Below are 13,593 nucleotides of genomic sequence, written 5' to 3'. Positions count from 1 at the left end.
TGGAGGTCTTTAGGTCAGCAAGCGCTCTCTTGCAGAAAGCATAGAGTTTACAGTCTGAACAGCCATCACAAATTAAGACTGCCAGACCATGTTATTCTTGAAATGATCAGTTAGAGTTTCTAATTATTATTATTTTATTGAACATGAACTGCTCCTCTCTTTCTGCAGTGCGTCCTGTACCAACCAGCGTTTCTTCTCATCAGCACTTGCTGAGTTCAGCTTCTCTACAGACGACTCCAGCAAGCTCTCTGTCCAACACCTGAGGACGACGTCCTGCTGTGACGAACTCCGCTGTATATCATATTTCTCCGGTGTTTTAAAGTGGACAGAGTGTGTTTTGTTTGTTTAAACTCTGCTGTGGTCATAGTGATGGTGCTGTGCAGCTGCAGGAGTGAGGAACGCTGGCTCTTAGCGACATCTTGTGGTCTTTGTGTTTCATAAACTCCACAGATCACAAAAAACTGGTGTTGTTACATTGTATACATTTCTGTGAAGCTTAAATTTGAGAGCCGTTTGCCCTCAAAAGTTACCATTAAACAGAGCTTTTTTAAAATATGGGTTTTGTCATTTTTGTTTTGTTCTGTCATTTAAAATGTCATTTGTCATAACAATAGATAAAGAAAACCCAATAAAACAAACAGCACAAAATTTTATATAATTTTTCATTCATTTATTGAACAAACATTATATATGTATTTTTTTTTTTTGGTTGGCAAAAGTACTTATACCTCTAGAATTGCCAGTTTGGTATAGGTGATAAAACAGGGTCAGGATGTTCAGTTAATTCTATGACAGTCGGGCTGACCCTACACTATTTAAAAAGCATCAACCTGAGGCTTCACCCTCAAAGTCTGGTCTTTCCCAAACACATTTGTTACTGCATGTTTCAGTCAAATTTCTGAAGGGCTCAGAAAAATGTTTGCCCGTGCTCATTAGGCTGGAAGAGGTCCGAAAACTATTGTTTGATAACTTCAACGGTTTCAACTGAAAGTGTACAAAAAGAAGGAAATTCAGCACCATTGTTAGCCTTCCCAGGAATGGTCATCTGACAAAACTGACTCCAAGACTAAGACTGGGAGTTATCCAAGAAGCCCAGGATGACGTAAAAGGATCTACATGTGTTTGTCCACAGTCAAACAAACACTTAACAAGAATAGTATGTTATATTACCAAAAGTATTGTCTCGTCTGCCTTCACACGCATATGAACTTGAGTGACATCCCACTCTTAATCCATAGGGTTTAATACGATGTCGGCCCACCCTTTGCAGCTATAACAGCTTCCACTCTTCTGGGAAGGCTTTCCACAAGGTTTAGGAGTGCGTTTATGGGAATTTTTGACCAGACACTGATGTTGGACGAGAAGGCCTGGCTCGCAGTCTCCGCTCTAATTCATCCCAGAGGCGTTCTATCAGGTTGAGGTCAGGACAAGTTCAAGTTCTTCCACACCAAACTCGCTCATCCATGTCTTTATGGACCTTGCTTTGTGCACTGGTGCGCAGTCATGTTGGAACAGGAAGGGGCCGTCCCCAAACTGTTCCCACAGTGTTGGGAGCATGAAATTGTCCAAAATCTCTTGGTCTGCTGAAGCAGTAAGAGTTCCTTTCACTGGAACTAAGGGGCCGAGCCCAACTCCTGAAAAACAACCCCACACCATAACCCCCCTCCACCAAACTTTACACTTGGCACAATGCAGTCAGACAGGTACCGTTCTCCTGGCAACCGCCAAACCCAGACTCGTCCATCGGATTGCCAGACGGAGAAGCGTGATTCATCAATCCAGAGAACACGTCTCCACTGCTCTAGAGTCCAGTGGCAGCGCTTTACACCACTGCATTCCACGCTTTGCACTGCGCTTGAATGCAGCTGCTCGGGCATGGAAACCCATTCCATGAAGCTCTCTATGCTGTTCTTGAGCTAATCTGAAGGCCACATGAAGTTTGGAGGTCTGTAGCGATTGACTCTGCAGAAAGTTGGTGACCTCTGTGCACTATGCGCCTCAGCATCCGCTGACCCTGCTCTGTCATTTTACGTGGCCGACCACTTTGTCGCTGAGTTGCTGAGTCCACTTTGTTATAATACCACTGACAGTTGACTGTGGAATATTTAGTAGTGAGGAAATTTCACGACTGGACTTGTTGCACAGGTGGCATCCTATCACAGTACCACGCTGGAATCCACTGAGCTCCTGAGAGCGACACATTCTTTCACAAATGTTTGGTTCACTACGGTTTGGACCTGTTTTGCTCCTATTGGGCCAGGTCAGCCTGCCCTCATTTGATAGAGTTAAATTCTGGATTGTACCAAAAAATTCTACAGGAGAATGGTTGGGCACCCCTCCACGAACAGAAATTCAACAGAAGGTGGGTCCTGTGGAAAGACAACGACCATAAAAACAACAGTTAGTCTACAAAGGATGGTTGGAGGCAGAAGGAATGTTGTAATTTGGAATCAAAGCTCAGACTTTAATCCGTTAGAAATGTTGGGCCGTTCATGCAAGAAAACCCACCAACGTAACAGAGGTAAAGAAGTGCTGTAAGGATGAATGAGCCAAGGCTGCTGCTCAGGGGAGTCACACCAGTTACTGAGAGCAGAGGTTCACATACACTATATGGACAAAAGTGTTGGGACGCCTCCACATTACACCTACACAAGCTTTTATGACATCCCAACCTAAATCCATAGGCATTATGGAGTTGTTTCCCCTTTGAAGCTCTAACAGCTTCCACTCTTCTGGGAAGTTTTCTACAAGATTTTGGAGAGAGTCTGTGGGAATTTTTGCCCATTCATCCAGAAGAGCATTTGTGAGGTCAGACACTGATGTTGGACGAGAGGGTCTGGCTCACAATCTCTGTTCTAGTTCATCCCAAAGGTGTTGGATGGGGTTGAGGTCAGGGCTCTGTGAGGGCCAGTCAAGTTCTTCCACACCAAACTGACCCAGCCGTGACTTTATGGAGCTGCTTTGTGTTCTGGGGCTCAGTCATGCTGGAACAGGAAAGGTTCTTCCGAAAACTGTTCCACAAAGTTAGAAGTGTACAATTGTCCAAAATGTCTTGGTGCTGAAGGATTAAGATTTCCCTTCACTGGAACTAAGGGTTCTAGACCAACCCCTGAAAAACAACCCCATATCATCATCCCTCCTCCACGAAACTCTACAGCTGTGCAGTCAGGCAGGTAATGTTCTCCTGGAACTCGCCAAACCCAGACTCGTCCATCAGACTGACAGATAGAGAAGCTGATTCATCACTACACAGAATACGTTTCCACTGCTCCAGAGTCCAGTGGCGGCACTTTACTCCACTCCATCTGATGCTGGTCATTGTACTTGGTGATGTAAGGCTTACATGCAGCTGCTCAGCCATGGAAACCCTGCCATGAAGCTCTAGGTGCAGTTTTTGTGCTGATGTTGTTGCCAGAGGAGGTTTGAACTCTGCAGTTATTGATCAGCAGAGTGTTGTGGACGTTTATGCTCTATGCTCCTCAGCACTCGGCGACCCGCTCTCTAACTTTACAAGTTGCTGTGGTTCCTAAACGCTTCCACTTTCCATTAATACCACTCACAGTTGATCATGGAAAATCTAGGAGGGAAAAAATTTCACAAACTGACTTGTTACAACGGTGGCATCTTATTACAGCACCACACTCTAATTCAGTGAGCTCTTTAGAACGACCCATTCTTTCACTACTGTGTGTGAAGGCAGGCTGCATTTGCCAACAGAGATATTTACTTTTGGATTTATAAACTACATCATTGTGTTATTTGTTTTATTGGGTTCTCTTTATGTATGGCTATGGTTTGAAGGAAGATCTGATCACATTTAAGGTCACATTTATGTAGATAAACATATTATATGTTTATGATTATATAGACCATGATAAAATGGTTCATTATGTAGTGTTTTACAGTTTTCCCAGCACCTTTACTAGCTGTTTCACATTATTAGCTATTTGTCGAGTCTTTTTCAAACTTAATCAGGCGTATTAGAGCAGGAAACACTCAGTACAGCTCAACTACAGGTCTGCAGCTGGGAAGCACTGTTTAAGTCAGTGGTCTCTAACCCTGGTCCTGGAGGGCTACCTTCCTGCAGTAGTTCCATCCTATATCCAATAGGCTGCGCTGCCCCTTAACTCATCTGATACATCTGATCCAGCAGGGAATTGGAAAGAGGTTGATTAGCTGGAACAGGCATGACAAACCGGGGTTGGAACAAGGCTCAGCTGGAAGGGAGCTCAACTGGACCAGGGTTGGCGACCACTGATTTAAGCACTTGAAGGCCAATTTTCTATGTTCCATATTTTAGCAATACCACTGTGAACCACAAGATGTCAGTATATACCAGTGCATGTTGTTAACAGAGCCTGGGTTTAAGCATATGGTTTCATACAATGCAAAATATTATTTATAATAACACAACCCAGTACCTACTGTTTACGTGCCGCACTGAAACCTTTAAAAAAAGCCTTCTTGACCATGTAGTGCCACAAATAAGGCTGTGAAAACTGAGAGAACAGTTAAAATTATGATATAGTCTGTGAAAGCAGTTGTAACGTATCACTGTTGTCTGAAGAAAACCTCATATCTCCATTTTTGAGGTTTTTCAGTTTTTGACATAATTTGAAAATGCCTGTTGTCCTTTACATTATATGTAAATTTCATGATGATTGGACTAAAAGAAACGGCCCAAAATGACTTGGAGAAACGTCTGGTTCCAGTGACTTACATTAAAAAGTAAAGTAGGTTTTTTCCTTCTCCTGTAAAGTTACCATTTTGGAGATACAAGGTTTTCGTCCAACAGCAGTGATATATATATGTGTACATATCTAATAAAATATATACAGTTCTATAATACAAAGTTTGGGCACCCCTGGTCAATTGACATGTTTTTTTTGTCGTTTTTCCTAAGTGATAATAAGTTAACATGCCCTCTACTGAGAACACGCTTCTGCAGTAAAAATTGCAGAAAAATGCCATATTTAAGTTTATCTGTAGAGGATGTGTTGACATATTTTCATTTAGAAAATCAACAAAATGTCATGTTCTAGATATATTTAAACTTTTGCGTGCAACTGTACAATAAGTGCTTTATTATAAACAAATTCTGTATATTTTCTGTGTACACTGACAGAGCACTTTGTCCATTTTATCAGCTCCACTTACTATATAGGAGCACTTTGTAGTTCTACAGTTACAGACTGTAGTCCATCTGTTTCTCTGCATACTTTGTTACCCTGTTCTTCAGTGGTCAGGACCCCCATGGACCCTCACAGAGCAGGTACTATTTGGGTGGTGGGTCATTCTCAGCACTGCAGTGACACTGACGCGTTGGTGCAGAAAGATAAGCCTGTAACCTCCGTGTAATGATGGTGTTGGTGTACTCAATAGTAGTTCCCAGTGTCTGAGCTTTGTACAAATGCAGTTTAATTAATATTTTTATGAATGAAAAATAGGGTGAGTCCCTTATTTTTACCAATATTCGTGTGCAAAGGTTTTGGACCCTGGTCAAATGACGTTTTGTTGATTATCTAAGTGAAAGTAAGTGAACATTTACTCTGCAGAGAACACATTTCTGCACGTTTTAATGCACAATTATTGTTTATTTGCACAATTTAACATATATATTGAAACATAGTGGAAAAAAAATACATAAAATGTAGACTGTGCAAAAGTTAAGGCACATTTTGTCTTTTGTTTTATTTTTTCCAGCATGTTAAACCTCTCAAATAGACATTGAGCAATAAAATGTGCAAAAAAAAAATGTCATATTTAAGTGTGTTAGTCTGTGAGGATGTGTTAAATTAGCAAACACTTTGATTTGGGGTGTTCAGACTATGACTATGACTGAATGACACTCAAACTCAAGTTTAGTCCAGTCAGTCTAAGGCCACCATCCAACTACATGCCCAGGACTCAGTTTTACTCTTTTTCTTATGCAATGCTCAATTAAAAAAGCATAATAACATGAAAAAAGATGGAATTATAGAGCAAAATCACATGCAAATGACTGATCTGGCCAGGTCAGATAAGATACTGGGCCTGGCTCCTGGCAGCAGAGAGCGTCGGCCCGCATCCAGGAAAAGGCCAGTTCAGATGGTCACCCGTTTTTGCCCGAGAGCACAATGCACTTAATGAGGGGAGGGGCAGACATCCTGAGAGCCGCAGCAGGTGCGCAGGGAGGGGGTCCGGCCACACTCTTCTGTGTCTGTACATGTGTGTGAGTGTGCCTTTTAGGAGGACTTCACTTCCCACGTTTCCTCACGGACGGGTGGTAACAGGAAGGTAACAGTCATTTCCGCCCATTCCTGGCCTGTAAAGGGTCAAAGGTCGCCTCTGCCATACGCACGAGTCTGTGCACTCTCACTCTCAGCTGTCCTCGGACTTACTTTCTCCAGCGCTCAGATACGTTTGGGTAGACAGACACAAAACAGACCCACTCACTAATGTACATAATGTAATTGAACGTATATCTTCATACTGAGTCAGTCTAATGGTGACTGCGGTTCAGACCAGATATTCATCACATATATGAACCTTCAGAGTGGTGACTGCGTGAGTGACCATGACCCACTAACACAAGACAGGAGACGATCCTGCAGCTATTCTTTTTTTACTTCACCAAAATCTATGCAATGGGAAAGGCATTGTGGAAGACTTGTCCAAATATAGGCCTGCAATTATTACAGTGACACAAAACTGGAAACCCAAATATGTCATTCAGACTGTTCCAGTTAACCACCCCCCCCTTAAACACACACACATTTTTATACATTCCACATGGTATCCCATGTGGAATGTGAGATCATATGTATGATATATATGCAATTGCCTATAAGTAATAACAGTGTTCCATATTTAAGTGCCTGTATTTAATATTATTGTTCCCTATATGTGCACCTGTTACCTATAAGTAATCTATGTAACTAGAAACGTGGACTTCCTGAAGGAAACGCAGAATGGTTGAGCAGCTTAAATGGTTCCCACTTCCTGCTAGGTTGCGAGGTGGTTGCTTTGGTGTTGCTAGGGGTTTGGTATTATATCCCAGGTGGTTGCTAGGCGGTTGCTATGGTGTTGCTAGGCGGTTGCTGTGGTATCCCAGGTGGTTGCTAGGCGGTTGCTGTGGTATCCCAGGCGGTTGCCCGAATACTGCTAGGTGGTTGTCATTGTGTCCCAGGTGGTTGCTATGATGTTGCTAGGCTGTTGCTGTGGTAGCACAGATGGTTGGTATGGTGTTGCCAGGGGTTTTGTATTGTATCCCAGGTGGTTGCTAGGCGGTTGCTGTGGTGTCCGAGGTGGTTGCTATGGTGTCCCAGGTTGTTGCTAGAGAACTCCTAGGTTTTTTTCATGGTATCCCAGGTGGTCGCTAAGATGTTGCTAGGCAGTTGCTATGGTATCCCATGCGGCTGCTAAACTGCTGCTATGGCGTATGGGGTGTTTATTTAGTTGTTCGTAGGGAGTTGCTAAGTGGTAGCTACACACACACACACACATCTCCTAAGCCGCTTATCTCTCTGGGTTGCAGGGGGGTGCTGGAGCCTTTCCCAGCTTAGAGCTTGAGGACCTACACTGAGTGAGTACATGCGTTTTGGTGGCTGTCAGTCAAAGGAAAGTCTAGGTCTCGTTTGTGGGTGTCCTATATATTATTATATATAATACATATGAGACATACATGTGTAAAAATGTTCCATATTTATTATATGTCAGTGTTTACATGTAATAATGATCTGTCTGTGTGTAAATAGCTATATATTGGAGTGGCCCACAACTGGCTGGCACTGGTCCTAACGAGCTCAGGGAAGTGTGTAGCTCCTTTCTGAGTTGGTGTTCTGTATACGTCTTGGAAGTCCGGAGAGGCCATGAGGTAGTTATAATTTTCTGGATTGTTATCTTGAGATAAAAAGTTAATTGTCTTGTGATTGCAAGATAACAAAGTTGTGGCCACTCCTGTGTCTTACTCTCTGTCAGAATATAATAATAATAATAATAATAATAATAAATGTGCCCTATATCTATCACAAAATATGCAGGTGTTCATATGTAATGATAATGTATAAGGTAAGTACCTAAATATAATACTGTTTTTCACATTTAAGTGCCTATATGTAATCCTTTTCCTTATGTATCCTATATATCGCTGCTGTGGGAACAAAACCTCATATCTAAAATGGTAACTTTACAGGAGAAGGAAAAAACCTACTGTACTTTTAATGTAAGTCAATGGAACCAGGCGTTTTTCCAAGTCATTTGGGTTGTTTCTTTTAGTTTATTCTATGAAATTTACACACAATGCAAAGAGCAACAGGCATTTTCGAATTATGTTAAAAACTGAAAAACGATACAAGATTTTGTTCCCACAGCAGGGATATGTAAGTATCTATATGTAATAATAATCTGGCCTATATGTATTACATATATGTACTTATATGCAATAGAATGACAGATATGTCACATCTCTGTAAGCAGCAGAGACAGGAGACGTCTGTATAACGTACAGTGTATGAAAACACACACACAGATCAGGCTGTAACATTTGGTTGGTAAATGCACCTTTAATTACAATCCCTGCCTCCAAATACCAGCAGAGAGGAAGGAGAGGCGACACAAAGATGACAAGGTTTAACAGGGTGACGTTCTGAACGAAAACCACCGTACAAAAGAAAGATCCAAATCAATATATACAGCGTATTTACACGAGTGCTATTTACATCCGAGTATAAAAACAAAAATCATACATCTCTTACAGCTGCAACGTGACACAGGCAAAGTGAAATACAACAGATATCATCTCTTGAGAACTCGTGGTGCTCTTTAAGCTGCGCTCCTTCGCTTTTTGCTCGTTTAGTGTTGTGTGTCCTTCCTGCCTAGCATTCTTCAGATGAAGGCAACGTGAAGTCGTTCCAAAGGAGATTTAGTGCTTAAAACTCTACATACACATCCATGCATGTGCACAAACACACACCCACACACACTCACACAAACAGAGGGCACGTGTAAACACACACCATATACACTTAAATAAAGATGTCAGGCCTAAAAAAAATTGTTCGGTCCCTTTTGAGGATTCTTTGACCTTTAAAGCAACAGTTTGGTAAAAAAGAATTTAATTTCCACAATTTTCCTCACCCTGAATGTAGTCGGTCAGCAAACAGATGCTCAGCAACGTGCAAATTGGAAGCATACACCAATCAGGCATAACATTATGACTCCCTCCTTGTTTCTACGCTCATTGTCCATTTTATCAGCTCCACTTACTATATAGGTGCACTTTGTAGTTCTACAGTTACAGACTGTAGTCCATCTGTTTCTCTGCATACTTTGTTAGCCCCCTTTTACCCTGTTCTTCAGTGGTCAGGACCCCCATGGACCCTCAGTGTCACTGCTGGACTAAGAATAGTCCACCAACCAAAAATATCCAGCCAACAGCGTCCTGTGGGCAGCGTCCTGTGACCACTGATGAAGGACTAGAGGATGACCAACACAAACTGTACAGCAGCAGATGAGCTATCGTCTCTGACTTTACGTCTACAAGGTGGACTGACAAGTTAGGAGTGTCTAATAGAGTGGACAGTGAGTGGACACAGTGTTTAAAAACTCCAGCAGCACTGCTGTGTCTGATCCACTCGTACCAGCACAACACACACCAACACACCACCACCACGTCAGTGTTACTGCAGTGCTGAGAATGATCCACCACCCAAATAGTACCTGCTCTGTGAGGGTCCATGGGGGTCCTGACCACTGAAGAACAGGGTAAAAGGGGGCTAACAAAGTATCAGAGAAACAGATGGACTACAGTCTGTAACTGTAGAACTACAAAGTGCACCTATATAGTAAGTGGAGCTGATAAAATGGAGAATGAGTGTAGAAACAAGGAGGTGGTCATAATGTTATGCCTGATCGGTGTAGATCATCACATGCTTGTATTAAATCCTGTCCGGTTGTTCAGTAATCTCAAGTAGATTTGCTTATGTGGAAACACTCTTTGAAACTTCGGTGTGAGTGTAATAATATTATATAATATTAATAAATAACAATATGTCATTATTCTGTGAGAAGCCACACAAGCAGCCTCATTTCAGATTGCTCATGCTAAACTGGTGTCTATTCCATCGCTCGTTAGCAACGATAGCCTCATAGCTCCAGTGCAAAACTAAAGAAACGCATTTCAGACACCAAACCTGTCTTGGCCGATGGACAACATTTGGGCGAAGGGGGAAACTGTTTCAGTCTGATTTTTAGCCGAACTATCGCTTTAAACATGTTTACTTGGCCTGAGGTCCGCAGCTCATGCCTGGAGTGCTGTCTTTTCCGGTGCCTTCGCAAAGACCTAGCTCTGACCTTCCTGGCAGGAGGCTGCTCAAGAAGGGGTCAGTCGAGGTGAGCCGTTCTTTTCTTAGGGCATCGCAGTCCTTCCTAAAGGTCAGTGCAAGGTCATGCCTCCAGCTCTTGGCTGTCTGCGTAATGGAACCGGTTCAGCTTCTCCCGCTCACGGTTGCAGATGTCCAGTTTGGGTCCTGGGACCAGTTTGAAGGCAGGGGATGGCGCCGGAGAGGGTGGCAGGGTCAGTTCGATCTCCTCCGGGTGGAGCACAGACGGGACGGCCTGAGCCTGGCCATGGCGGCCAGGTGCCTGCAGCACCTCATTGTGGTCCACGTTGCGGATGAGGGTGCAGAAGTGGCGCTGGTTGTTGATGGCGGTGTCCGTGGTCGGCTGCTTGGTGCTGCGGCGCCGGTGCAGGCGGGACAGGAGGAGAGCGCAGACTGAGCAGCCGCCGGCCACTAACACGGCCAGCACCCCAAGCAGAACCATGTACATGCTGAACTCTCCACTGCTTGAGTTTGATACTGAGAGAGAGAGACATGGAGAAAGAGATGCGGTACAGAGATGTAAATATGCAGAAGAGATAAAAGACATGTCCACCTGTAATGTTTGTGTGGGTGTACAGTTTACAGTATGCAGATTATAGATTAGATTTTTTTATTTTAGAAGGGAAAAGTAAACACAACCTCAGTAGCAAACTGTTTAAAAGAATAATATTTGTTGCAAATGCTAATGCATGATTGATTTACATTTGATTAACTAAAATAGGAACTGTGGCATGAGAAAAAGACTGGACAGCCTACTAAGCCAGTACTTAGTACTACCCACTTTGACAGTTATTACAGCTGAGCAAACACTTTTTGTAGCCAGCTAGGAGTGTTTCTGTTTTTGGTCTGGAAATTGTCAGTCACTCCAGAATGCTTCTAGTTTAATATTTAGTGGAATCCAGTCTTCTATCAATGCATGCAATATTTCCTGTGCCATTGGTCCCCACACAACCCCAAAGGATAACAGATCCACCCCATACTTAACAGTTGGCAAGGTGTTCTTTTCATCAGATGCTGCTCCTTTTTCCTTCAAATATACCTTTGTTCCCTTTTCACATTGCACTGCACTTTTCCAAATCTGCATCTGGCTTATCTAGATGTTATTTTGCACAATTCAGATGTTGACCTTTGAGATTGCAGGCAAGTTTTCCCTCTGATGACTCTTCTTTGCAGATCATGTTTGTGCAAGTAAAACCATGCAAGTTTGTGCAAGTAACACCATTACTCCTGTGTCAGCTACGCCTTTTTGCAGGCCCTTTGCTGTCATATGGGGGTTTTGCTTTGCCTTTCTTGTGATTCTCAATCTGCCTAAGTTCTGAGACCTTACTACTGGAAAGGTGAACAAACTTTTACAAAGCTAATATTTTTTTTTCGTATTATCTCTACTTCTATTATCTACTACCTAGAACCATCTTATTATGAACACCTGCACACCTACTCAGTCCTATATCAGCCTATCATGTGTGGTACAGTGTATTGTGTGAAAAACAAAAAAACATCAACAACCAGAGCAGCCGTTCTATGGCCAGAAATGCTTCATTAATGAGAGAGATCATAGGAAAATGGTCAGACTTTTTAAGCTGACAGAAAAGGTACGGTAACACCAGTAACCACTCTTTATGACAGTGGTGCTCAGAAAAGCATCTCTGAACAGGCGGAATTTTGAGGTGGATGGGCTACAACAGCAGAGACCACATCGAGTTCCACTCCTGACAACCAAGAAGAGAAATCCAAGTCTACAGTGGACACAATCTCAGCGAAACTGGACATGCAGGTGGTCGAGTCAGAAATTGGCATAAATAGCATGAATGCACCCAACCTGCCTTGTGTGAACAATCTAGGTTGGTGGTGGTCAATTTGTGGTGGCCAGATTGTTGTTACTGACCATGTGCATCCTTTTATGGACACATCTGACTTTTCTTAATTTAATTTAATCTCCTAATGGCTACTTCCAGCATGATAATGCACTTTGCCACAAAAGACAATTTACCTCCAACTGGTTCCATGATCATGTCATTGAGTTCAGAGTACTTCAGCGACCTCCAGTCACCACTGTTTGCAATTTGTTTATTAAATAAAACTGTGTAATTGATTTCCTGTCTTCCGCTCCAGTAAATCTGTTAGACTGTCTGCCATAATAGCATCAATTTAGCATAAATTGGCAAACTAAATTGCTGTAGGTAGATGGACAGCCATATATGAGTGAATTGTATGTTCTGAAACTTTTAACAAAGTTTACACAATACATCAAAAATGCATAAAAAACTTCAGTTTTCCAGGATATGGGCCCTTTATTGTTCTTTTAAAGGGCCCTTTAAATCTACTCTTTTAAAATCACCACCTCATCCCAGCGTTAGACTCTGACCTTGGCAATGCGGCCCATGGCACAAGTCCTTCAGGCTCATGCACTCTTTTCCAAAGTAACCTTCAGGGCAGGCACACATGTAGCCACTTTCTGTGCTCTGACACGGCACCCCCTTCTGGCAGGGGTTGGGATTACACATATCTACCACCACCTGTGGAAGAACAGGAGAACATATCAGTGACAAAGTCAGCACCATCCTGAGTTACTGTTGTAAAATGTCAGTCTGTAATAATTACACATACAGTACTGTGCAAAAGTCAAAGACCACCCTTTTGTTTATTTCATTTTCAGTCAAAATATGGGACACATTTAATTCGTCCACTCTTTCCTTCAAACCTAGAAACATATCCCTGCAGATTTCTTTGAAAAACAACCAAAAAAAAAGAATGGAAGGGTGGACAGATTAAATATTGAAAAAAATGTGTATTATATTTAGTTGTTGAGTTTTCTTTGTAATTTTCTGTTAAATATTTCTTTACTGCCTTTTTCCTGAAAAATGAATAACTGTTATCTAATGACGCTCTGTATCTTTCAATATATGCTCATGCACACATTCTCATATGCAATAAGGATTTTTGAATTATGGTGCGGAACTCAAGCTTATCTGAAATAGACTGATGCACAGTGGAAAAGTGTATTGGGGTCTGATGAGTCAACCATTCAGATTGTTTATGAAAAATAATGGATATGGTGTCCTCTGGGCCAAGGCGGAAAAAGACCATCCATTGTTACCAGCATAAAGTTAGAAATCCAGCGTCGATCATGCTATAGAAGTGTATTAGGGCCCACACCATGAGTTACTTGTACATTTGTTGTACTATATTAATGCTGAGATATATTTCTTCCAATGTTGTTGGAAGAAAACCT

General features: G+C 42.3%; 2 protein-coding genes across 3 annotated transcripts in view; one reads left to right on the top strand and one right to left on the bottom strand.

Annotated features, from left to right (window-relative positions):
• tbrg1 (transforming growth factor beta regulator 1) overlaps window positions 1-574 on the top strand; it is a 35,353-nt gene extending 34,779 nt beyond the window's left edge. For both annotated transcript variants that reach the window (XM_036585018.1, XM_036585016.1), the window contains one exon: window positions 169-574. In XM_036585018.1, coding sequence (XP_036440911.1) covers window positions 169-263 — 95 coding nt within the window. In that variant the 3' untranslated portion in view covers window positions 264-574. The remainder of the gene's footprint in view (window positions 1-168) is intronic.
• Window positions 575-9,863: 9,289 nt separating this feature from the next.
• LOC118818317 (protein jagged-1b) overlaps window positions 9,864-13,593 on the bottom strand; it is a 104,025-nt gene continuing 100,295 nt past the window's right edge. The window contains exons 13-14 of the mRNA XM_036585545.1: window positions 12,727-12,877; window positions 9,864-10,838 (exon numbers count right to left, since the gene is read on the bottom strand). Coding sequence (XP_036441438.1) covers window positions 10,426-10,838; window positions 12,727-12,877 — 564 coding nt within the window. The 3' untranslated portion in view covers window positions 9,864-10,425. The remainder of the gene's footprint in view (window positions 10,839-12,726; window positions 12,878-13,593) is intronic.

Source organism: Colossoma macropomum, unplaced genomic scaffold, assembly GCF_904425465.1.
Source record: "Colossoma macropomum unplaced genomic scaffold, Colossoma_macropomum, whole genome shotgun sequence".
Classification (NCBI taxonomy): domain Eukaryota; kingdom Metazoa; phylum Chordata; class Actinopteri; order Characiformes; family Serrasalmidae; genus Colossoma; species Colossoma macropomum.
Note: the sequence above shows the minus strand (reverse complement) of the source record. Positions and strands in the feature narration are given on the sequence as shown.